Source organism: Drosophila mauritiana, chromosome 3R (genome assembly GCF_004382145.1).
Source record: "Drosophila mauritiana strain mau12 chromosome 3R, ASM438214v1, whole genome shotgun sequence".
NCBI classification, from domain to species: domain Eukaryota; kingdom Metazoa; phylum Arthropoda; class Insecta; order Diptera; family Drosophilidae; genus Drosophila; species Drosophila mauritiana.
The window spans coordinates 4099117-4125066 of NC_046670.1; the positions used below are offsets into that span (position 1 = coordinate 4099117).

A 25950-nucleotide genomic window follows, 5' to 3' on the forward strand; every position below is an offset into this window, starting at 1 on the left:
CCAGCGTGCCCGGCCCTCCCGCACCACCACCCACTCCCACCGAGCCGCCACCAATTGGACCGCCGTCCTGCGACTGATAACCACTGGCCGCCGAGGCCGCCGCCGCCGTCTGATATGGTTCCTGATACAACTGATTGAGTCTCTAACCAGTACCCGAAAAGTGCCACGCGTCCTATGCGCTCAGGTGCGCGAACTGCGACGGATGGATATCGAACTGGTGGTACGGGTGGCCATATGGACCCATGTGGTAGGGTACGATGTTCATCGAGGCCATCTTGTGCTCCTTCTTCCACTTCATGCGCCGGTTCTGGAACCAGATCTTGATCTGCCGCTCCGTGAGACACAGGGCATGCGCGATCTCGATCCTGCGGCGGCGGGTCAGGTAGCGGTTGAAGTGGAACTCCTTCTCCAGCTCCAGCGTCTGGTAGCGGGTGTATGAGGTCCGTTGTCGTTTCGTCTCGCCATTGGCATTCACAGTACCTGGAAGAAAAACCGGAATAGTTTTGTAAGTTGCAGTTGGAATACAAGAATGGAGGTGCTTATTAAATATTAAAGCAAAACAATACATTGATTATATAAAAGAAACAATTAGAAAGAAAGTTTCTGAATAACGTAGTAAACGCTTCAATAAAGTATTTGGGTCTCTTAAGTCGTTTTCTTTTCAACAGTACTTGGCTTATATCGGAATACCTATTGATTAACAGGAAATTCAAACATGATATATAAACTGAAATCAATTGAATTAAATAAATATATATTAAATAAACTAATTTTGAATAAACTTTTCGTTGAAATACTCCTTCCAAACTTTTTTATGTACCTGCGAATACCCGAAAGTCATTTGATTCTGCAGTAAACTATTTCAAGGCGTTTCTAGGCAATCGTCAAACGTTCAAGTGGACACCACCATCATATCCCCAATCCCCCTATGTTTCTCACCGCTTCGAGGCAGTTAATTTTCTCATTTATATTGTGATTTTCTGCAACGTTGCGCATTTCATTTTCATAAATATGACGTGCCAAACTGCCATTTGGTGGCACCCGAAAAAGTTCATGCCTGGAATTGTGTTTGGCCCGAGGAGTTCAGCGAAGGTATCTCACCCCGGACAGATGTTTGTCGCTTGCTGAAAACTTGTATCCTTGTATCTGCAATCGTCGGTAGATAATGACAATTTACCGTTCTTTGCAAGTCGCCCCCGAAAACTATTCTGTCATCTGTATCGGGTTTTCCTTTTTTATTCGAGGGAACCACCGCACGAGGGCGTTCGAAGCGCGTCGTTCGTAATGAGGGGGCGTGCTGTGGCAAAGTAGACTTTTAAAAGCCATTTACCGTGGCGTGTTATTACGGCCAACTCAATTGGCCCGCCCGCTTTGTTTTGGATTTCCAATAAAGAGTTGAGCTGAGACGGCGGCAGTTCTGCCATAGACACTGTATCTGTATCTCTAGTATTTATATCTGCAAAATGTGTGGCAGTCAGTCAATGTGATAGACGGCAACCGCTGACTTGCTGCTGGTGCGTCCCTCTTTGATTTTGGGGTATTGTTGTCTCGCTTGGTTCATAGTTTATATGGGTCACGGAATACTTGCTAAATGAAAGGCAGTTTGGCTTAGGACAGGCTGTTTATTCTTAATCAGAGTTCAAGTCAATGGTTTTGACTCTCATTGACTCTATGTAGTATATTTCTATATTTGTGCAACTGATATTCAAAAGACCCATCGTGCAATTCTCTTTCGTAGAGCTTAGTCTCCTATAAAACTGATGTTGTACGTAAGTTTATCATTCATGTTGCCTACTTAAAGATACAAACTGTTGCCGATTTAACAAAAACAAAACTAAAACACACACACGCAAAAAAGAAAACCGCCCACACACTTCCAAAAGTTTTCCCCCGTTGTTGCCGCTGTCACAGTTTAGTGGTCTACGATGTGACGTTGGCGGAAGATGTCGGGCCACATCAATCAGCGGCCAAAATCTAAATGGAATTTCTGATTAAAGTTGAAATTAATTACCGCTCATTTAATTAAAGCGAGTTTAGGTGTGGCGAGTGTGGCCAAAGCGCAGGGATAGCGCCAACATCAAAGCTCCTGCACTTCCCCAGCTGGCTGCCATCCTGAACGGGCTTAAACTAATGACCAAGTAAACAGCGAGCAGACAGTAACCAGACAACCGGCATCGGCTCCATCAGTCATCCGGATCAGCCGGCAATAGAGAGGGACTCTTTCTACTTGGTCAACTGTTGTGTCCGTGGCCACAAATTGAATTGCACTAGTCTTGACCCATTTCGATATGCTGCAACTGTCAGTCAGGCCATCAAAATTGATACCGCAAGTAATATTTCTACTTTACCATTAGAGGACTTCGTCTTCTGTATTTTGGTGCAAACTTTTCCCAAAACTTGGCAGACTTCCGACTGATGCATGATGTGCAGACGTTTTTGAGTGCCCTTTACTATTTGATAAGCAAGAATCCTGACCTTGCCCACGCGTCCTGCCAAATCAATATATCCTGTGGCCATAGTTCTCCACAAGGGTCGCCGACATCCTTTCTTTTTTAATCTTTTTTCTTTAGTCTGCCTGGCAGGGAGACTACAAAAGACAAGCTGAACACTTGCACTGCCGCCAACCATTTACAATTGTCAAATGCTTCTGTCATATGTAGCAATTTGTTTACACCACTCAAAGGCTGAATGGAGGGGAAAGTATCAGCATGGCGAAATGTATCTTTCGGATGCGTGCCGCTATCTTCAAGACTTTTGGTCGCCCAAAGTCTTATGAAAGTACCTCGCAAATTGGCATGTTACAATATATTTAGATACTTTTAGGATACTTGCAAATCCTAACTTTATAGCTATTAAATAAAAACATACATCTGAAGGGAATATAATATGCATAATTATTATTTGTGCATGTTAAAATAGTTCTTGAAAATTATAATCTTTTACGAGAGTATTTTCCAAGGAACCGTTAAGATTTCTTTAGCAAAATTGCCTTTGCTCATTATATCTAAATTAACCCCATCATGCCAAATCATCCTCCTTCCATAGAAGATCACCATCACAGGCATCATCAGCCACTAATTCCCACTCAGATTTTGTTGATTTCCGACTAAAGATCAGCACACATCCGCAACCCGTTAAGTCCCAGCCGAATGTCAACACTGCGATCTCTGTTGGCCCTTCTCTCGTGTTCTTCGGACTACGTATGTGTATACAGAGGTGGTCAAAAGTATTTACACAACGAGCTTTTTTTTCAATTAGTTGACAATTGAAAAAAAAGCTCGTTGTGTAAATACTTTTGACCACCTCTGTATATGTTTTTCTTTATTTTTTGGTTAACTACATGCGAGTAAGTAGCGCATCGCTGTCGTCATGGCCAGGCGCAATATCTAAGGCGAAAGCCCCCAACGAGTTGACAGGGCAGAGCATCATCCGAAAGCAGCCCCATCGCATTCGGATCCAACGGCACCTGGCATGTCATATCACTGGTGCTTATATCACTTGCAGGGGGAGCATCCAAGGGGGCCAGATCTCTTGACAGCGCCAATGAGCGAACATTCGAAGCGTTTTACAAGTTTGTTCCCATTTCCCTGCCACCTCAATGGGATGGGATGGTATGGATTCGGATTCGGATCGGGATGCCAGCGCCTCAGACTCGCGCTGTATCTTTGTCTGTGTCTGGGCATTTGTGAAATACTATATAGACATATTGGATTTTGCATGTACAAACATATATGTGCACATATTTCCCAAACAGATCGCCCCAAGAATGAAGAATCGGCTTGTGTGTGAATTTGTGGCGTTGCCTTTGTACTAATACCCTATTTCTGGGTAGGGACGTTATATGCAAAGTTGAACGGAGTTGAGCCTATGAAATCTAAAATAAGTAAAATGGTATCTGCGGATCGTTTATTTTAATAGAATTTTTACCATGAACGCATAGTTTCATATTTGTACGCGTTGCTTTACAGAGTATCAACACTTCGTATTGACTGGAAGATCCCTGCGTTGTTGGTCACTTCATTTGCATTTCGCGTAAGATGACGTCAAGTGTACTTGGCTAAGAGAACTTCGGCTGACAGCCGCTTAACATATCAGTTGGAAATTTGAAATTTTTGGTGCATCCCATTTGGGCCTGCATGCAAAATCTGTTTCAGAATTTATTAAGTGACGATCGGCCAGAGCTCTGTCGATCGCAGTGTCATCGGGATCGATTCTGCAATTCAAATTGCCATTGTCTGGCCGGGATGTTCGGGATGTTCCTTCGATGTTTCGCCAGTGTATCTTTGCATACTCCCCGATAGTTCTGTGATTGACACGGGATTAGCATACGGCTCGTCTCTGCCAGGTTCAAAGTTAAGCTGAAAACCTTTGGCGTAGGTCAGACACCAGGGCCTTTCGAGCCGAAGTTTAATTGTTTTCTGCTATCCGTGGCGCAAATAGAATTAAAAAAATACGACAAAAACATACTTGCGGCTTGTCACAAACACTTGTACTGGTCATTTGTCAACGCTCCGGCGTCTGGTCAGTCGAAAAAAAAAACACTTCGCTTCAACATCGTCATCGTAGTCAGCAACGTGTGCGGCACTCCAAGATCCCAGCACCTGGGATCCGACGGAATGGTAGTGCTTGGATGCGAGGGGAGCGGCGGGAGCATGATCATCTGGCGGCCTCAGTTTTGATCTTATCATGCAAAAACAACTTTGAACTTGTTGTACTTTTTACAGCGAATTGTAAACTTTAAACATGGCAGTATTATCGCGAGTCCCCCTATTTATGAATTGACTGGCAGTACGAATTTCTTGATAAGAAACATATACTAAAAGTATTTACAAAAACACACAAGTTCACTCCCTGTGCAGATCGGTTGAGTCAGGTTGGTGTCCAAGCGACAGGTTCATAAATCAACGCACTTCCGATCATCGTTGGCTACTCAGGAACCCCTGGCTAATGAGTCGTTTAACCGAAAACCATTATCAATGTCACAATTCCAGCCGCGGGTCATTACTCATAAGAGGCGAGCGAGTCAGAGAAGAATTCTGTCACAAATTGAACTAATTAAAGACAACAAGTGATCTCGGCCAAGATCGCTCGAATTGACAAAGAATTCCGAGCTATTTTGCGGCTCCCTGAAAGTTGAAATTGCCTCAAAAATATGTTTCGAACTCGAACAGTTCCAGAAATAAATCAGACGCAGAGCCGGAGGTGCCACGCTTGAGGTCTGCTGGAAGAGATAAATCTTGGACCCTGCGGCCGACCCGATCGGAGGGATATAGAAGGCAGATGGAGGAGTCAAAGGGGCCGCCGCGGGGTCGCGAAGGGACATGTGCAGTGCTCGGGTTAATTTCTTTCGGAAAAAGAAAATTAATCAAGTATGCGGTCGCCGGGCTATCTGAGCATGTATCTGGCCCTCTATTCGGCAGGCTGTATCTTGCGCTGCGCGTTGCATTCCTTAGGTGATAAATGATGCTGCCCGGAGGCTTGAGTCATTTTGTGTGTGTTATTTTTGGGGGCAGGCGACAAATGATGTGACATTTGTGATAATGAAAGTGTTACCCCCCTCCACCGCTAACTCCACCCACTTTGTGGCATTCAGCACGTGCTGGACAACAGGTGTTTCGGGGTCCATCGATGTCCACAGACCATTAAAGCACTATTAAATCGTAGTCAGAACTACTGTCTGCCTCTGTCTGGATATATTTGTCACAACCTGGCTGGGAATGAGGGATGGATAGTGTGGGAATTCCCAAGCAAAAAGGAGCAGAACAGCAGAATAGCAGCCCAGCTTGATCATTAATCACAATTCAAATAAAGGAAGCGCTGCAGTCGCAGGATGGCGGTCAGAGAAATGGCAAGAATATTAAAAACACTCCAGGAAATGGGATGCAGCCAATTTCTGGTGACCCTGGGGGGAACTTTTTGTATTGTTTTTTGGTTTATTGTTTCTTGTTTTGTGGTGCGAATTGTGCGTGGCCTTGCCCTGCGCCCTCCCACTTACCACCCAACCCGCCCCCATGCTTTTGGGCATTCGCGTGGCTGCTTTTGGCTTGGTTTCGTGAAAAATGGAAATTATGTCAAGACGTAAATTGATTATTTCGCTTTAAAGCATTTTTCAATTTATATTCCGTGTTTGTTGTCAACACGAACACATTCAGTTTCGTCAGCCCGACAGCCGCCACAATGCCCAGCATTTCATTTCCAGCTCTTTTTCGCCGTTTTCTCCACTTACTCAAAGCCATTCAACTGAAATGACATCATGTGCCACAGGCTCTAGTTCTCGACTTTTTGGCCAACAGCTGATGCGGTTCGTTGGCAAATTGAACGATCCGAACCTTGGAGGTATACCGAGGGAATGGGGAGAGCTTTGTCCAGATAGTGAAGCATATGGTTTTCGGTGGCATAGACTTCTTCGATATTTCAAGGCCATAAAAAATATAATATAAGAATAAGCCTTAAAAGCCTTAAAACTATATTTATATTAGGGTAATCTTTTTACAAATTATGCAATATAAAACTGGAAGAACAACAAATGAAATTGGCTTTTATATAAGAGAAAATTAAACGATGACTTGCTTCATAAATTTAAAGGATGTTCGAATTTTTGTGTTTTGTTTTATTTAATTCACGTAATTAGTTGATTTTCAAGTAGTTACTTACTAAGTACTAAGTGTAAGGGTTCAATATTTGTTTAAAATTAAAAGTTTAAAATGTAGCGGCGTAGCGCTGTCAAACTTTTAACTGCATAATTAATCCCATTCTGTCTTGAACTCGAAGTACCTCCCTCCAGCGAATCAAAAGCCAATTAAGCTTACCATCGAAATCAACCTGTTGATTGGACACTCAGGACTTAAGTGCTTTTCGGGGATTAAGCCAAGCAAACGCCCCCGGGAGACACGTGACGCCCCGACCAACCCCCTTCACCTGTCCCCGCCCCTTGAGCTGTTATGTATATCCCCGGCAATAGACAATCAACCCTTGGAGAGCTTTCCATAATTGTTTTCAATTCGAGACAGTTGCCAGCCCCGCCGAAGACCATTCCTCAATCCTGCGCTGGCATAATGAGCTGGGTAACAAATTATGCCGCTTGTAGCTTGTATTGTGTTGAAAATATAATAAATGAATTATCTGCATAATTAATGAGCTTTTAATTTTTAATGGCGCGGCGCAGGCTCCCAGGGTCCGAGCAGGCAAATGGACCGAGAGCCACATAAAACTCAACGAGGAACCACCAAGCGGCGTGGTTATCAGGCCTGGCGTATCTTTTAGATACAATTTTAATGTGACTTCTTGCAAATTATTTATGCGCGCATTTTCGCTCAGATAATTATCGTTTATCTCTGATTTAAAGAGTTCTCTCCCGGCAGAAGGAGATGCTGACCACCATACACACACCATACACATCCGAGATGGGGAGTGTGTTCGTGTTCGAATCCAAAATGACTACCTCAGTTAATTATGGGGCTCCCGAGTAGGGAGCGAGCGTCGCGCATGCGCACATAAATTAGCCGAGCTGCGCGGAAAACCTGTTCTGTGTTTTCGAGTGCTCTCCCCCCGTGAAAAGACCGCGTCAACCGAGATACCCCTCTGGATCGAGATACCCTGCGCTCGGTAGCGGTGCACCCATTTTTAATGAGTGTCCTGTCGTCTGCAGTTGAATGAACGCGCTACAAAATGCGGCATTGTCGTCGTCTGGCTTCTGGAGTTCTCGCTCATTTTCATTTTCCCGCAGCCCCATGATTAACTGCTCGGGGTCTTTGACTGGCGCTGATGACCACAGGTCCTGCTTTTAGGTCTGGTTCTGGTTCTGGTCCAGGTCCAGGCCCCCAGACATCCGACCGGAGATCTGTAATCAATCACGGGCACGTTGAAGAATTTTTTGCTCCGCGATTTTGATTTACTCGCGTCGCACTCATTGACTTTCCATTAATAATTTCCTTTGTAAATTGCATCCTGTGGCAATTGTTGTAATTGTGATGAATTCTTTATTAATGCAAAGTGCGGCGGGAGCGGGCTAAAAGCTACTGTCAATGGCGTTAGGTTCAATTATCTTCCATATTTCTTGAGCCCCACAGGCAGGGCAATTCATTTGCGATTCGTCAGATGGATGGCAAACAATTTGCATTCGAGTTTGAGGTATTGCCCCCCGGATTCTCCACTACTACTTAATTTGCTAGTTAATGTGGTTTTAATGATGCATTTAAATCCAGCTATCTGATTGGCTCTGGGTTGCATAACAGCAAACCTAAGCAAACAGATTTGAAATTGAGGCATTAAAGGTGGCCCAGGTCAATTGGCTGAGATTGAGTATACTACACAAGGCATTAGCCGATCTACTTAGATCCATTAATCAAGCGGAAAGTTGTATTCGAATTTCTGTTAATAGAGCTGTAGATTGTGTGGTGTTTTTTCGTCAAGCGTCTCTTGATTTCTGCCATTCATTAAATTCATATATTTGTATATATTGATTCTTTCTACCGGTTCTTGTATAAATAAGTTCCAAGCCCACGTCTAAAAATTGCCGCTTAGTTAATTAAATGGAAATACAAGATACACAGCAGGCGCTGCCAAATTATCTTGAAACCTAACTTGTCGGAAAAAGTGATGTATTTGCAAGCTTCGTTTTTAGAAAACAAAAGTATTCAACATGGCTGCCCAGCAAACATGTCAGAGAAGATGTGAACACGAAAAAAGCATACAAAAGTGAAAAAGAAACAAAATTAAAACCCGAGGAAACGAGTCAGCGGCGGAGGCTGAAGCCGAGGCTGCGGTGATGAAGATGAAGATGGTGAAGTCTGGGCGCGGAACAAGTTTTCAAAACTTGCTACAAAGGTGTCTTTAAAAATCTTTTAATTTCGACTCCTTCCCCCCGACGGCTCACCCTTCTTTTTTGCCCGTTCGAGCAAAGTGCAAATTTGCTGTCGTCAGTGGGCAACTGAAAATGGAGCTGGAGAAGGAGCTCCAAAGGGCCTGGGAGCTGGGAGTCGCCGCCCGCCTTTTAATGAAGCGCGAAGTGCAGCAAATGTATCTGTATCTGTTACTGCACAAGAAGAAATATCTCACGAGTTGGTTCACTTTGACTCTATAAGGAAGGCAGCATCGCATAAAAAAGCAGGTGTGTTTGTGCCACTTTTTCATTTTCTTTTTGATCTAAATAAATTTTGTAAACATACGCATAAACATACGTATAATTTAATAATTAAATTTATAAAAACTTTAGTTTCTTTTTTTCGGTGCAACCTTGAGCGTATTGAAAGTAAAGCCAGCCCAAGCTGAAGTGGTCCTGGGCCTCAGGGCAGAACGTTGCCAACAAATTGCAATTGTTGCCATTGCATTCGAGCTGTCACTGCGAAAGGGAGACAACACACACACACACACAGGCGCGGTAAAGCCGTGGAGCTGACCCTTGAACCCCGGCGATTTTAGTATGCCATGCACAGGAAGAAAGCCCCAATTCAATGCCTGGTACGAAATATGGCCAGGAAAAGCCAAGTGGAAGTGCCAGACATTTAAATCGAATTGGCTTCAGGTGGCACACAACGGGCAGCCCGGTTTTAATCTGCGAAATGTAAGCCAGTTCGTGGGGCACGTAGCCGCAGACAGCAGATACATATGTATCTGCCAGATACATTCGCACACACCCGTACCACGCGTGTAACTCAATTTTCAATGGAGGAGGTGGCAGCACACGCTGCTCAGGCCGCAGTCGGCAAAATCCGGGGAGGGGATCCAAAAACCCGGCTCACTTGTGGGTTTGTCTACTCAGCCAAATAGTTTTGCCGCCTGCATTAATAATTCACAATTTCATCTCGGATTGTATGCGATTTGCGATGGTTTTCGTTTAACTTTGGTTTTGCTTGCTGCCCAGCAATGGTCTGCGCTCGAGACCAGGTCCCACTGTACCAGTTCCTGGTTAAGCTTTGGGACAGTGGGCATCTGAGTTGCGATGTGGATAACTTAAAGCGTTAAAAAAATAAATAAGAAGGTGCCTTAAACGTTCTGAAAAGTTTTAATAAATATAAAATTACTTGAAATAGTTTATTCGAGCACCGCAATATATATTATGTTATCTAAACTTCGTTTATCTGCTCAAATTTACAAATTTAAATTGATCAATTATCTAATATGTCAAACAATATTATTAACAAGTCTGCAAATTAAGATAAATACCGTTGCCTAATTTCGGAAATCACAGGATAAGTGAGATAGGAAATTAACTTGATTTTGTGGGATTTCCCAGATTTGATCACTGAATTTCCCGCTGCGACCCACTGTGTCCGGTTCGCTTATCGCCATTGCGTCATTTCATTTAAGTTAATGCGCAAAGAGATTAATATTCTATGCGTATCTCGGCAAAGAAGGCCAAGAAAAAGGGGAAAACGGTAACTGGGTGAGAAGTGGATACTGGAGAGATGGGGATCCGGGAATCCGTGGCCATCTGCAGATGTGCGCCAATTTGCGACTGAATTTGATAAATTCGCATTGCAGCGCTGCCGTGACACTCCGTTGAATTTATGGCTCGCACTTTTTCACCATTCAAATCGCAATTACTTTGCTTGATTCGCAATTTAAGATTCCCCCTACCCAGCCGGCAATCGAGTATCTGGCAGATATGGATATATGCACTGACCGATCCAGTGGTTCTCTAAACAATGAAGTAAGAGTAAACAGTTTTCGGATGCTGTGCAAGTCCATTAGAATGTCTTATCAAAGTAAAATGGTTCTGTAAAAGCCGTATCTATATGTGTTTGTATGTTCCCGAGCTGCATCCACAGATGTATCTGTATCTATCAGCGCTGGCACATCATCAGTCATTAGTGGCGCCATTGTTGGCTCCTTAAATATTGCCGTCTTTGTTGCGGCGAGTGGCCCCCATTGTTACTGTCTCCCTCGAATTCTAGACCCTCTCCCCTTTCTATGCGCTTTTATTAACTTTGGCCAAAATGTGGCCGACTGCCACTTGAAGGCATCAATGGACAACTAAGTTTCATAAACAACAAGCTCTTCGGGCCATCATTCATCTTTTTTTTGTGTGTGTCGAGTTGAAGACGCTTTAAAAGCGTTTTCTTCACAGACTGATTTGAGCCATCCGATGAGTGATATTTTTAAGGCAGACAATGCCTTCGGGAACGAACTAGGTATGTATATATAGAACTGCACTAGAGTTGACCTACAAACAAATTAAAAAATGTGGGGGATATCTAGCTGAATCTAGTCGCTAATGAGCAGCTCATTTTAATCACACTGTACTACATATTCATTAACTATACACAATCTTTAATAACAAATATATATACAATATTTTTATTTTATTATAATTTGAATATTTTAAAAAAGATCATTTGGTTGACATTCTATTAACCACTACAGTAAAATGAATATTTTTTAGCATTGCTTACACAAATAAAATCAAATTTTTTAAATTCAAATAAAACATTTTCTCTACAGAAATGATCTCTTCCGGCGAGGTAATCTTAATCAATGTTATTACAATTTTTATGTAGCCCTGTGTTGTGCGGCTTTTCTTCTCTGTCAGTGCCCGTATCTGGCCAACTTAAAGCCGAATGAATTTCAATTCAAGCAGAGTGATGAGTTCGCTTAGCAGCATCCCCCGAAAACTGAATTGGGCACCGAATTCATTAAGAACAATCGCCAGCGAAATACACTCTGTATTTCGTGTGCCAAAATGTGACGCTTGGTGCGAAACAATTCGACAGGCACTTCTGTTTTCAGGCTCCTAATAGCGGCCCAGAATAACGCAGAGTTGGCTAATAATGGGCTTTGGCTTGGGCAAGAGCCATCATCGTCATCTGGGAGCCGGAGGAGCGGCGAAATAAATTTATGTTCTACTGCACTTTCAGCACCTTGCGCCGATGTCTGGCATTTTGCATTCACCTCGCGCGGTGGGCATTATAAAAATCATTTTCATTTTCGTGGACCTTAGAACGCAGCGCGCAGAGCACCGAAATAAAAGTAATAACAATCATTATGATTAAACGTAGCTATTTGAAAAGTCGTGTCCCAAGTTAATGAAAATGTAATTGAGCAGCGAGTGCCGGGCGCTGGCTCTGGCTCTGCATCTGCAGCTTCAGCTTCTCCATCTCCGGATTCCGACTGGCAGGCGCAAAAGCAGCATGGCGGCAGGAGCTGGATCTGCAACAGCAGGTCCACCAGCAGACAGCGACACCCCAGACCATTTCCGAGATCGGGAACTCAACCCCAGTTCCCATACAGAGAAAAACGCAGTCCCCATTCAAGAACTTTTTAAAACAATCACTTTATGTGATGCAGATCTTTGCTATGCGAATTAGCTTTAATTTCATTGCTTTCAATTAATTTCGCACAGGATGAAGGCAGATCATGGAGCTCTGTTATAAGCTGTAACTATAAAGCATAATTATGTACAGGCATCTTAAAAGATACCTAACAAATTCAGAATTTCGGACTGCCCCCTAAACAAACTAAATTGAATTAAGAATATCTAACTTGTTTCCATCTCTAGAATGGAAGGATATTTCTAATGTCGAAGCTCCATTTCCTCAACGAAACCAGTCTTGAATCTGGATTAAGCTTCAATTTGGTTTTTTGGATCAGTGTATTTGCAGTCTGAGAGGCTGATGCATTCTGCTGCCTGGCAGCGACCGTCGTGTATCTTGTATCTGGCATTCAACTCGTTTGCAAACTATTAATTTTGTGCAGCATCCTGGCATCTGCGGCATCGAGTGGCCAAAGCCTTCGGGATGAACGGCACGATCGGCAAGCGAAATAGAACTACAGATATTTGCAATTTAGATTTATAAAATAGACTTTTAGCGTTGCGTTTTCCAGCGCATTATATTTATTTTTCTGGACTCTCCATTTTTGGTACAGCTTCTGTTTTCATTCTACTGTTTGGTTACCATTATTGACACGATATTCGGTAATTACACGAATTGTGTGCAATTTATGGAAATTTCTAAAGAAAAACTTGCATGCAAGCCTGAATATATTTTTATGTGCAATTAGCCGCCAACTTAAGGCTCTGCTGGGGCCACTATGGGGGGAATAATTTAAATGTATAGCCTGGCAGATTGTATAAATATAAAGCAGCCCACTAATTGGGGAGCGGCCTGCTTGAATAAAAAAAGTTCAGATAGAAATGTCAACAAATTGTCAATATGCATATGGAAAGTGGGAGCGGCGGATAAAAAAGCTTTTGACATTTCGGCAGGCAGCATGAGTATCGTTGAATCTGTATCTGAATCTAAATGTGCGGCAGGTATCCGCTGGCTGACATCTTTTGATGATCTGCTTGGAGGTCTGCCAGCTTTGGTCTTGTCAATTAGGGAATGAATTTCCCAAATGAATGCCAAACGACTTCACAAGGCTGCATGCGATATTAACCAAACATGCAGCTTCTTCTGCTTATTGGCAGATACTTGATGCCAGGAGCTCTTAAAAAGTATAGTTGCGAAAAGTGTTTCGCAGAATTCAGACAGCCTCGCCTCGATCTCCTCGCTCTGAAGATGGCGTCTGAACTGGCGTTTTTTCTTTGCATTATAAAATGGTTGCCACAGTAACAACTTGACGTGATTATATGCAATCAGCCGGGCCCCTGCCACTCCCCCTGGGCCTCGGCCCCTTCTCCCCACAAGAGCAACATGCACTCGAAATTTGCATAATTGTTAACATGATGTTGGTTGTTGCCTTTGCTGCTGCTGCTGCTGCTGTTATATTCACTGGACTTTAATCAGCGCCTGTTTTTTAGATGCTACCCTCAAGATTGCCCTTTATTATTGGCATTTGCGCTGCTTGGCACCTGCAACAGCGTTTTTTAATAGGGATTTTTAGTTCGGCGGCAATTATAGAACATCCTGCACATGCCAACACACCCTGCAATAAATTCTAATAAAGACATTTGCTGTCGAAAATTAAGTTGTGCTCTGGGACGATAAAAGAGCCTAGCCTAATTGTCCACCAGGCTGTTGACTTTTGTGTTCCTAAAGAAGAGGGCAATTAAGTGCAGGGTTACCGAAAGGTATAACTGCACATAGTTCTATATTCCATAGAGAAACAAGTAGAATTAAAATTAAATCCGACGATATATTTACACTTAATTGCACGGCTTCAATGTATCTTTAACATAATAGACTCAAAGATCAATTACAGTTGTTTCTGTTTCCAGGAGATATAATTATATATTAAAAGATATAGCTGCACATAGTTGTATAGATGGCTGCCTTTCACATTGCCCTCAACCGAATATGATTAAGAAAGTAATTAAATCTCGGCGATGCATGAAAACTCAGGGAAAATGGCAGAGCCAGACGGAGATGCCCAGATACACGAGCTCTCCCCCGGCAGAAATACACGATTTCCTGCGTTCAGATCTCTGAGTGCTTCTGCCATACATATGATCTGCAAATGTATCTGCAACTGAGCCTACTTCATTCATGTCTCTTGAAGTTCATGCTCTTCATTACTGCACCCCGCTGCAATCAATTCCTTCCACGCTTCCACTTGCTGCAATTTGCATAACAAATGCGCGCCGTTCTTGTTGTTATTGCCCGGCTGCCATGAGTAACAGATACATAAATAATAACAATGTGCCCCATTGATTGGAGCCGAATGGAGAACGAGTTTTCCCGCGAATCGGAATGGAAAATCAGCCAAGTTGTTAGTCAATATGAATCTGTATCTGTTGACTTGTTGGCGTTGCGACTATCTATAAATATGCAGTACATGTGGCAGCACTTCAGCGACTCTTTAATTGGCTGACATGTTGTGATTTCGGGTTGTCAAGAGCTGGTTGAATAAGCATACATATATGGAAATGCAAAATACTGGCCAGCAATTAGCAATTAACCCTTTCAGCGGGAGAAATCCCCTATATTTAATTCGATTATAGAATAAATTCACGTGTCATTCGATGAGCTAATGAGTGCGCTATTTGATTTATGGGACACCCGCCGAGACTCGCCAAAATATTTCCCACAACCTGATTGTAATGATTTATACCCGAACAGAAATATTTAATTATTTTTTAACTAAAATAATAAACGAGCTGCAGGTAAGATTGCAGCCAGTCAGATCCATGCAAATGTCAAACTATTTGCAATCCAATTAATCTCCCCCAACCAACGGCGAATTTAAAGAATTTTCTCAATAATTTGATTATACTTTGGATCCCCAAAACAACTTCGTGAGTTGCCCTGTCGATGGGTCAGAAAAGGTGGAAATATGGGGGAATCCGACGGAGGCGGGGATGGCAGAAAGAAAAATCTGTGTGCGCGCCAGAGACATGATGAAAAATCACCGAACAATTTTTCGTTCACAATTTTCCAGCCCAACAAGTTTCGGGTGGAAATTTGTTCTGTTAAATTTAAATATAAACCGAGCGAGGTGCTGAGATTTATATCAAGCCGCAGTATCTGTCTGCCCTGATACCTATATATATATCCGTATCTGTATCGGCATCTGTATTTGTATCTACGGCGGTATTATGAGTTATTGTGGGAGTCGGCCGGCCTTAGCTGCGGGATCGGATCGCTTCACGTTTGTTTACAATTTTCACGAGCTACGATTTTCGCGGTCGAGTTTTCACGCAGCGTTCCTTCGTTCCCCACCCCCCTTCGATCTGGAGAAAATCCGGAGAGCGTAAGTGCGAGGGAAATGTTGTTATTGTTTATGTATTTTGACAAGATTCACCGCGGGCACAGTTTGCCAGACAATTTGGTGCTAAGCACTAGGCAAGATTTTCTGCCCAATGAAGATTGCTGGTTGGCAGTTGCAACACCTAGTCCCAGTGAGTGAGGCAAGTGTCTCGCAGAAGTGGTAATGAGCACTCAATGACGCACCGATTGAGGTAAGCTATCGGTGGATGGATGTTGATTTATAGAGCTCATTTCTAACTAATTCGATATTAAGTTGCCGTCAGTAAAGTGATAAGTACATAAAAAAACATTTTACTTAGGAATTACGGATCTCATCTACATGAACATATTCTAAGATTTTCAGATAAGGAATTGTTTTGCCACTTATTAACGTAATTTAAATAGTACTCACTCGTTCCGAGATGCACTCGCTTCATCCACGGATATATCTGCGGCGGGTTCTTCTTTCCGTTGCCGCTGTTCTGGCTACTGCCCGCCTCATTGCCGCTATCGCTCTCGGAGTCCGATTCCCCGCCCCCAGGACTGTGCATGGGAACATTGACGTTCCCAGGACCTCCGGACACTCCCGATCCGCTGTGGTTGTTGTTCAAACCGGCGGCGGCAGCGGCGGCCGCCAAGCTTCCGCCCAGGACGCCCTTGTTCAGCGATCGGGCCACACTCTCCACCACTGAGCTGGGCGACAGCTTGGGCGATATGTCCCTGGTGGACAGATCCTGTGGACTGGCTAGAGACTGGCTGTTGTTGTTGTTGCTGTTGGCGCTATTGTTGTTGTTGTTGCTACCGGAAACACCCCCGCCCCCACTTCCGCCCGGCGTCACTGGATCGTTGGCGTACTTGCAACTGATGTTCGCCTGCTGCTGCTGTTGCTGCTGTTGCGGGTGTTGCTGCTGGGCGAGTTGCTGCTGCTGCTGGGCAGCAACTGCTGCCGCTGCATGGGCATGTTGCTGCTGCTGCTGTTGCTGCTGCTGCTGTAGGAGCAGTCGCTGCGGCTGCAGCTGGGTGTAGTCCACCATATCCGGGTTTCCCTGTCCGCCGTATGCCGCCTGATTGGCGTAGTGGGCCTGCGGAGTGTTTGGGTATAGGTTAGGCGTATAGGCCGCCGCGGCTGGGAAGTAATCGTTCGCACCCGGAGTGGCCGCCCCCGCACTGCCCTGACCACCGTTCGCCCCGCCGCTGGGCACCACGCCCCCGCTACCGCCCGCCCCTCCTCCGCTACCACCCGTGCTCGAATTGCCCGCTCCCGGGTGATTCTGCTGCGGATTCATCTGCTGCGGATAACAGGAGGCCAGCGAGTTGACGAACTGATACGAGGACATCGCAAAGCAGTCGGGATCCATTCTGAAGCCAGGGGTCGTAGTCGTGGATTGGAGTCTGGAAATGAGAGGATGGGGTATTAAATAGAGCCAGCATTTTTTAAATTCTTAACACAAATTATAATGCAATTGTACACTTTTTGATGGCTAATATACCTTTGCCATATTTTTGTAGCGTACATCAAATTGAATAAACTGATCAGAAGTTGATAAGAGACTCAGAAAATACAAATACATTTTTCTTGCAGTTCACTTTTGCGTTGAGATCTCACTTTGCGATTGGCAACATTGTATTGGAAAAGCTGCGGGGGATTAAGCATTTCCATTTAAGTAAAGATACCCCGAGTGGAAGCCAGTTCCTGGCTCCAACTTATTTGAAAGGGATCGCTATACGAGCCCCGAGGTTATAAATTCGCATGTATATTTATTTGCATGATCCATTTTTAACAGAATTTTCTTATAAAATATAATGAAACTTCTTTAAGATTTTGAGCAACAGAATAGTAATACCTGTTGAACAAACGAGCTAAGCAAGCTTTTTTCAAGATTTTAAAGAAACTTAACCCAAAATCCTCTTTCCCACTCAGGCCTCTTGATTGGTTACTCCCTCAAAGTGTTTCCTTAACCGCTGATAATTTCACTTGCCTTTTACTTGGTTATTATTATTATTTCTTTGAGAACGGTAAAGAGTCGGTTTTTTTTTTTTGAGCTTATTTTCCGCTGGTGGAGAGAGCTGGGGCTGCCTAAGCATGCAATTTCAGCCGCCGAAGTGGCGTACTGGAGCTGTTGGCCGAAGAATGCCGAGGGACCGCCCACTCTTCTGGACACACTTGGCGGAAACTTCTTGCGGCTGCACTTGCTGGCCAGACCCAGTCCTCTCGGTGCAACCATCGCAGATATTGCAGTTTTGCTTTGGTCTTGGGCATGTTTGTTCAATGGCGGAAAACTCGTATTCTCCGCTGCGCAGATAGCAAACAAAAGCATTGACCCTCCGCTTCCAAAGGAGCTGAAGGAAAGGAGCTCTCGAATCGCCCCAGAGCCGAAAAAGTGCAAAAAGGCAATAAGGCAAAAGAGGCCAAGCGAGGCCGCTGCACATGAACATGCCCAAAACTAAAAACGAAGATGGCAAAATTACGTTTAAGAGCCGAATTTAAAATACGCTTCAATATATTACAAAATACCCTTTCGATCCGATCCAAATATTACATTTACCCAATATATGTGGAACTTGAAGATAAACTTGGCTGAGAATGGCTGAGAAAATTGTATTGAGAGTCGGAAAACTCTTGTAATTATCTGTATATGTGAGTAGATAATACCCACCTTAAAGGGTATTGAAATAAGCAAAAACAGCAGAGAACGGAGAACATTGGCTAAAAACAATGCAGCAAATGCAAGCCCCTCACTTCCCTGCCCTTTTTAGAGGCTTGAAACCAATAATTTTGATTCAGTGGGCAATTTAACCCTTTAGCATGTTGGCCAAATGAAAGGAGCTCTCAACTTGGGCTTAAATTAAAACGCCGTACGCCATTCGAAACTGGCCGAGAACCCAAGGAGCGAATGCTCAACTTTGGACAGAGATTTATTTGATGAGCAGGGTTCTCGGGGAAAACACAACAAAAAATAAAAATTAAGGAAATATTGTAAACTTGCCCTCAGGTCTCTGCCCCCTCCTCACGGCTTGGTTCGATCTCCAGCGATTATAGGCTTTAAGGCCCCGGTAACGGTGCTTTGGAGAAAACCATTTCGACCTGGCAATATGAGAATTATAGTTGTAGACAAGCGCCCGTGTTTAAGCCGAACAAGGCCGAAATCAGCGAAATTATAGGATCAGCGTCTTGGCTGACTTTGAACCTTTGACAGGCAGATATTTGAACAACCTGGGGTCGAATCGATTTGGTGGCAATTGATTGGATGGCAAACGTACTGAGAGCAGCAAAAGTTTTCGATCTTACATGAATTTTCAAAGTTTTCATCAAATATTTATTTCATTTCACTAACGATGTCATAGTTTAATACAAATTTATTAATTATAAGTAAACAAATTTACCAGAGGAACGTGCTAGAGTATTACCTATTCATTTCATACCATTCTTGCTATAGTCAAATTTATTGACTTTCTCTCCAGATGCATTTTTGAAAACATAACTAGAGCCATCTCCGATTTACTGTTCAATTTTGAGCAAATTAAAAAATCCAAAAACTGTGAGAGGGGAAGACACGCAGAAGCCATAAATTAAACGAGTTCGAAAATTGTTTTCCAAATAGTTTAAAACGGCGCTGAGGCGACAAGCGGTTCAATTGGTGTTAATTAAATCCATGAATAATAAAAAACGCAGGCGAATTTTGCGGGCAACGAAAGAGACGGTGAAGAGAAGAGGAGAGGAGAAGAGAAAGAGCGGGAGGGACAGACGTTGTCTTAGATTGGCGATCGTCGGTCGAGCTCATAAGAAACCCATAAATTATGGCAATTCTTTCGGGATCGAACTCAGCGACATTTTGGACTCGGGCAACAGAGTTTTCTTTTGTTCCTCCTTTGTTATATAGATAAACACTTTTAATATGCCTCCAAATGGGAGTGAAATTTCTCTTTTGCCCCGATACTTAAACCGCAGAACGAATTTCCTTTTCCCGTCCTCAGCGTTTTCATCTCACATTGCCACAGGTAGGATCAGACCCTATCTGAACTACAGAGGAGGGTAGGAGTCAGCCAGAGTGAGAGTAAATAAACAGCAATTGAGTTGCACATGCGTCTGCCGATGCCATAAATCAATTGGGGGAATATTTCCGGGCGACAGCTGAAAAGGGTTTTCTTTCCCGGCCCTCATTCAAGACATTGACGGTATGTTCGACTCTTCTATTCGAACTTTTTGTGAGCAAGCCGCTGAGCATCTGCCCAATTAAGATGATTAACTTTTGAATAATCAATAGATGTCGTTGGGATTAGCATATGAGCTTATTATAAAAAGGATTTTCATTTGAGTAATGCCAGAAGTGAAAAATAAAAAAAGGCAACTTAGGAGCATTTAAAATGAGAAGCATGTAAAGTATAGTGCACAATTGTTTATTACTAATAATTTCGTTATTAAAACTTTCCGATTGTATTGAGTATTGAGTGCAACTAAACAATCTTTTGTACTTTATCCAGATGCTTAGCCACTCTTACAAGTTCTACTCACATCATCTAGTTTCAAGCGTATCCAAATCCGTTTTGGCCTAAAGACTCTCCTAACCAACTATCGTGGAACCGTCATTCATTCCTTAGCACTCCGTCATCGTCATCATCTACGTCACCGGCCCTGAGGCCACCATCTTAATTATGGGGCGAACAAAGCGCCCAAAGCAGTTATTTCTCCTACGAATGTCACCGAGCTGTTTGTCGTCACCATTACGGATTTTCTACCCAAACGAGCCCTGGCCATAAATCATAATTTTTAGCATTTGTTGTCAACAGGGGCGTAGCTTGTGTGCATGTAAACACGCCGCTCTAGAACCTCAATCTGCGGTACGCACGAGTTCAACTCTTAAAAAAAGAACAACAAAAAAGATAAATAAAAGGTATTTGCGCACGCGCAGTCACACTCATTGGCAACACTTGTTGTCCCGCTCACGCTACCCATGCGGTGGCTCACGAGGAAGCGAGAGGGTCAGACACTGTGTGCGGACCCATTAAAAAGTCATAAAAATTTGTAAGCACCTCATAAAAATAGTCATAAATATTATTCCTCTTCATCTTTTTGTGTCTTTATTCTCACTCCCCAAACATGCATCTTCTTCTGCCGTGGCAACCCTCGTCACAGTTGCTGTTTGTGGTTTGTTTGTTTGTTTGTCATGGCTCTCATAATTTTTATGAGTTCTCCAATTGTTTTCCCAACTCAAAACCAATCATCGATGGCGATCCTCGCTGCAAGCGGCCATTTGTGGTTCAGCTTGTCATCTCCTCGCCTCTCCACTGCGATAATTTATGATCTTTTGCGCAATGGTCGAGTCTGAATTATCCTTACAGTAGTCCTGTTTCTGGTCAAGGACATTTCAACTGTGTAATGTATCATGGTCTTGCCACTGTTTATGGGTAATCCTTGGCCAACTTAATTTGTAGTCATATTTTTGGAAAGCAGTTCTGTCGGACATCTATTAGCATATATTTAGGTAGAGGCGGGGCTTTAAGATTTATTATAACAAGTATTAGTTGTATTTGTTCGCTGCATTCATGAGAAGTAAAATAGTTTGGTTCAATACATTCATTTCAAGTTTAAACAATCGGCATTAAATATATGCTGTTCCAACCTCTTTTGTATTTATTATTTGTCTGGAGGTTTTGTGTCTTTTCATTTTGTTACTCTAGCCTGCCATTTTTGCGGCCAATAGATCAACGACTATAGCACAAATTTTCAGCTTGCGTGCTTGCGATTTTGATTTATAAATATGAACGAGTATAGTTGAAATATTTGAGGGGGGCGTCAGGAAGAGCCGGGGTTAGGCCATGATGAATGTCTCCGCCAGGCGCAGGCCAAATAAATTACAGCGCTGCTGAAGACACTCGTAGAACTTTGGACTGGCCTCTTCCCTTCAATTAGCCGTATAGACTGCAATTCGGAGTGGAATTGTTACTGGGCCTGCAACTGTCTCAGTGTTGTGCCCACATTATGCAATCGATGCAGCCAGCTCTCTTTGATCTTGGCCCACCCTCGGCGAGATGGGCGAATGAAAGTGACCTACATCAAGTGGAATTTCATCCACTTACGACTAGAGCACATGTGGGATGCCATGCCGGGATGCGGAATACTGCCCAGGAGCATCGTCTTTACTCGGTCATTGGCAAAGTCCCATGAAGTTCCAGCCCAGTGCGTCTTCTTTTATTTTACATAATTTCAGGTTCGCCCCATGGCGTCTTGGCCAGCATGAGTTCGAGTTCCCTGGATAGTAGCCAAGCCTATATCGTGGGCATTTCTTCATCCCTATCCCTACTTGGGCTCGGTATATAACGCTATGTGTCTGGATTAACCTTCTATATGCGGCGCTTGTTAGGCATTTTTCATTCGCTGTGACATTTCGCCTTTGTGCCTCTTAATTATTTCAAAAGCGGCTGCATTTCGCTTTAATGAAGTGAAAATTCCTTGCGTTGATACCGCACACGCAACCTTATGAAAAATTGCTTCAACAGAATACAGAAACAAAGCCCAGATATAGGGAAATATATAAAATGTAGTTTCGGGGTTCGGTTACTAAGTATGAAAATATATTTCATTGATTTTTTAAAGAATTGATTGCTTTTAAGAATATTTAATTGAGGTATAAAAGCAATTTGAAAATTTGTATTTTCTTATTTTGAAAACGAGCTATTGTTAGTATTCTTGCTTCAATAAAAAAATCTAATTACAATGAAATTCGAAGACAATCATTATAACCATGCTTAAAAATAAAATCTAAGGTGGTAAAAATATTTTTACTTCAAAAAATATGTACATACGAACAAAACACTTTTTTGTTGTTAATAATAATTTAATAATAATAATAATAATTTTATTATTTCATAAATAAAATAGTATCAAAATGTTAAGAAAAAATATAATAAAAATTCGCTTTAAACCAAATATTTCTACACAAGTTTTTAACACATAAAAAAAAAAACACCAAAAATACAAAACAAAAACTGACAACGTATAAATATCCTTTCCATGACTGTTTTCACCTGCTCGAAAGTGCTTAAAATATCTTCAGCCGTTAAACTCGTTTACTCACAATTTTAGTTAGCCGACGGCGTTCACCTCCGTTGAAGTGAGTTTGTATTCTGATTTTCACTGCACTGAACTACGATTTTCACTTATGCTGAGTACGGAAATCAAAGTGCACAATTACAAAGGTAAAATTGTCACAACCATCCGGATATCTGGGAAATTAATCCGATGGCATCCTGAGGGCAAACTGGCTAGACTTTTGCGTTCTACCTGCAGACGAATGTTTTGGATGGTTCTAATGGGTAATTGGCCGCAAAGGGCTAAGCGACGGATTTGGACGGCTTTTGGTATCACAAACACACACGCACACGAGCAATTTGTCACAGATCACGATAAGTATTTGCGCTATGGCCGAGTATCTAAGTATCTGCGCGAATTTCACGCCGAATTTATGACTGTCCATCAGCGCCAGCATCGATGCAAGCACTTTGCAGTCCATCCATCTTTCGCTAAAATCGAACAGTATTCGAGGGTCTTTACACGCGGAACAGCTGAGTGTTGGATTGTTTGAGCTGTTTGAGCTTTTTTTATTTGTGTTTTTTTTTGTTATTCCGGTGTATCCGCGGATACGTGCTCGAAGCGCCAATGTCTCACTTTGACTGCTCGGGCATAATTCAAATTTCTGAGCATCAATAAAAAACACAGATACGCCAGCGCTCTGGCTCACTCACACTGCTCCATTTCCCCCGTCCAATTGTATCTGCGAGTACGAGCAAGTAGGGCTATATGGCTATACAGCTCCATATCGTCGTCCAAGTGCAGCGTTCATTATTCGAAAAGTGTGCGAGAGAGACAACGGGCATTGCGCCGCTCCGCCGTCTCGCTCGCTCTTAGGCATGTGCTGAAACTACCTTTGCGGACGCGAAGAACGTTTCGAATCAACCGCCAAACCAGAAATTCGTTCCCACAAATTGTATCTCACGGATACGAATACGACAAATCGGTGTGTGTGTGAGTTCGAAAGAGCGGCAGTTCGAAAAACACCGCTCTCGCGTGTTTCGAACAAGTTCTTATTGAGAGAGATCGTTATTTGGGAGTTCGAAAATCATGTTTCGAACTGCGACTAAAGTCTTATTGTTCTCACCGACACTGTCCGTGTGAGATCGATTTCGGTGGACCAAATCATAAACATTCGAACTCCGTACTTTTGGGCTAGTTGGGATAAAATCAAGAGGACTCATTTTGGCCCTTCGCAAAAGTAAAAACAGTCTCTGAAGATTCAATATACATATATTTAAAATGTTGTCCATATATTTTAGTTAAATGTGCAGTTAGTTTATACAACATTTTGAGGTATTGGAAAGATGTAAAATGATACGATTTCTTTCTGAACTTGTTGAACAAAAATATATATATAAAATGTATAAATATATAATCTATATTGATTTTATTATAATTGACCCCTTGTCATGTTTTCTATTTTTTTGGGGTAAAATATATGTTTGAATTATGAAAATGAAGTTTAAATGAAGACAACTGAAACGCATGTTAATGTGACTCTAAAATCATCATTCTTCTAAAAAACATATAACAGTGCGGTTTTAGTTCGGAATGATTTGAGTTTCAATAAATAAAAATCATTATCTGGAAAAGAAGTTTATAAAGGTTAAAAGGAACCATTTGGAGTACCATTTAATGTTATATCGATGGTGTCATTTAAGCCTTTAAGGGCAAAACTTTCTTTAATTTTCTTCTTACATCCAGAGCTTAGTTTTTCTACGTTTGCTATTTTCTTACCTTTATGTGAACGATTTGGGGAAATCCAATCAGAAGCTACGAACAAGTCGTTGAAATTCAATAAGTTTTCTTAGCCAGCACTTCACTGTATATTTTTTATTTTCGTATTAATTGTATTTGCCTTTAGCACTGCACTTTGATATCCTAGTTCTTTGCGATAATGAGCACTTTGAGAAATTATTTCAAGTGGGTAGGTAATTCCGCTCCTATGTAAAGGAGTTTATCGGTAGAGTATCCGCTATGGGGAGACCATGGCACCTTGCCGTCGCCAAAGAGCTTTCCATGGAATCGCAAGACTGGCTTTCGAGCGGAAACTTCGCGGATTGCTACGCGTACGAACACGAGAACGTGTATCTGTATCTTTTTATGTTTGCAGAAGACCGAGCGCGCTGCTTGGCGACTGAAGTGCGCCACGTTCGATTCACGTTTGAGCCATAAAAACCGACAAAACGACCCTCTAGTGCGTTGCCTTTGTGTGCGTTTCGAACACTGTAAATCATTTGAGGACCCGGCCAGCGAGTGCGAGAGAGAGGACGGACAGTGCGCATTTTCGAAAATCGTGCTGTCCCACTTGCTCCCACGGCAGACTCCGCCCCCAGCCTTGATTTATGCGACGAGGGTGCCACGGCAACCGGCCTATGGCGCTCCAGCTTTTCCCTCGATTTGGGGAAAAGCGCGCTCCCGTGAAAAGCGAGAAATACGAGAAAAGCGAGAAAAAACAGGTAGTTGGCAGCCACTCCAGGACACATCTGCCCCCGGTTCACGCTCCAGATTAGGCCGAAATCATCCTAGATTAGGCGTCTCCCCCACTTTATTTGTATTCAATCGTGGCACTGTTCCGCTAAATCACCGCCACATTATTATTTCGCATTATTATTTTATAAACGTTCCGCTCCGCTCCGCGTTCATTTCCATTTTTATTGGCCTGGCAAAATGCAAAGTCTCCTGCTGAAGCTTAAGTTATTCCTCCTTTAAAACGAGCTCGTTGGCAGTTGTCTCTGAATTTAAATTTATCGGTCTGTTTCGGGGCTGCGGATCGGGTTCTCTTTGGGCCGTAGCCAAGTTCAAGTTCTCATGATTCATTCAGCATCGGGGCTTAACGATTTTGATTTGTTTGGCTAAATGCCTTAATTAAAAGTCGATTTCATATTTGCTACCAACAATCCAGCATCACATTCAGAGCTAAACAAACATATGGTTTGATTTCGGCGTCATTTGAATTTGAATTCAATTGATTAGTTTGTCTCGAAGTTTTAAAGGTTGATTAGCTATTTTTATCATAAAAATGAGTTGCTGGTTAAGACACACCCAAGAAAGATTTTGAATGAGATTATTGTTTAGATTTTTATTTTTGGATTCAAATGTTTATGTTGCGAAACCACAAACATACCTTTATGCAAATACACATAAATGGCATAGGTCATACGAGTATGTTCGTAATATATGTAAAAAGCAGAAGTTTGTTTTATTAAATTGTGAGCAGTGCCTAAGTATTTCTAGTGAGTGTCTTAAAAA

At 42.7% G+C, this 25950-nt stretch overlaps 1 protein-coding gene across 2 annotated transcripts; it reads right to left on the reverse strand.

The window, feature by feature from the left end:
* Positions 1-147: 147 nt before the first annotated feature.
* On the reverse strand, positions 148-24848 carry LOC117144860 (homeotic protein Sex combs reduced). Of its 2 annotated transcripts, none has more exons than XM_033310263.1 (3): positions 24436-24848; positions 16039-17018; positions 148-480 (listed from the first exon to the last, which is right to left on the reverse strand). In XM_033310263.1, the coding sequence occupies exons 2-3, from the start codon at positions 16982-16984 to the stop codon at positions 173-175; spliced, it is 1254 nt and encodes a 417-aa protein (XP_033166154.1). In that variant the 5' UTR covers positions 16985-17018; positions 24436-24848; the 3' UTR covers positions 148-172. The 2 variants fall into 2 exon arrangements, with proteins under 2 accessions (XP_033166154.1, XP_033166155.1); XM_033310264.1 differs by lacking the exon at positions 24436-24848 and adding an exon at positions 22703-23284.
* Positions 24849-25950: the final 1102 nt, after the last annotated feature.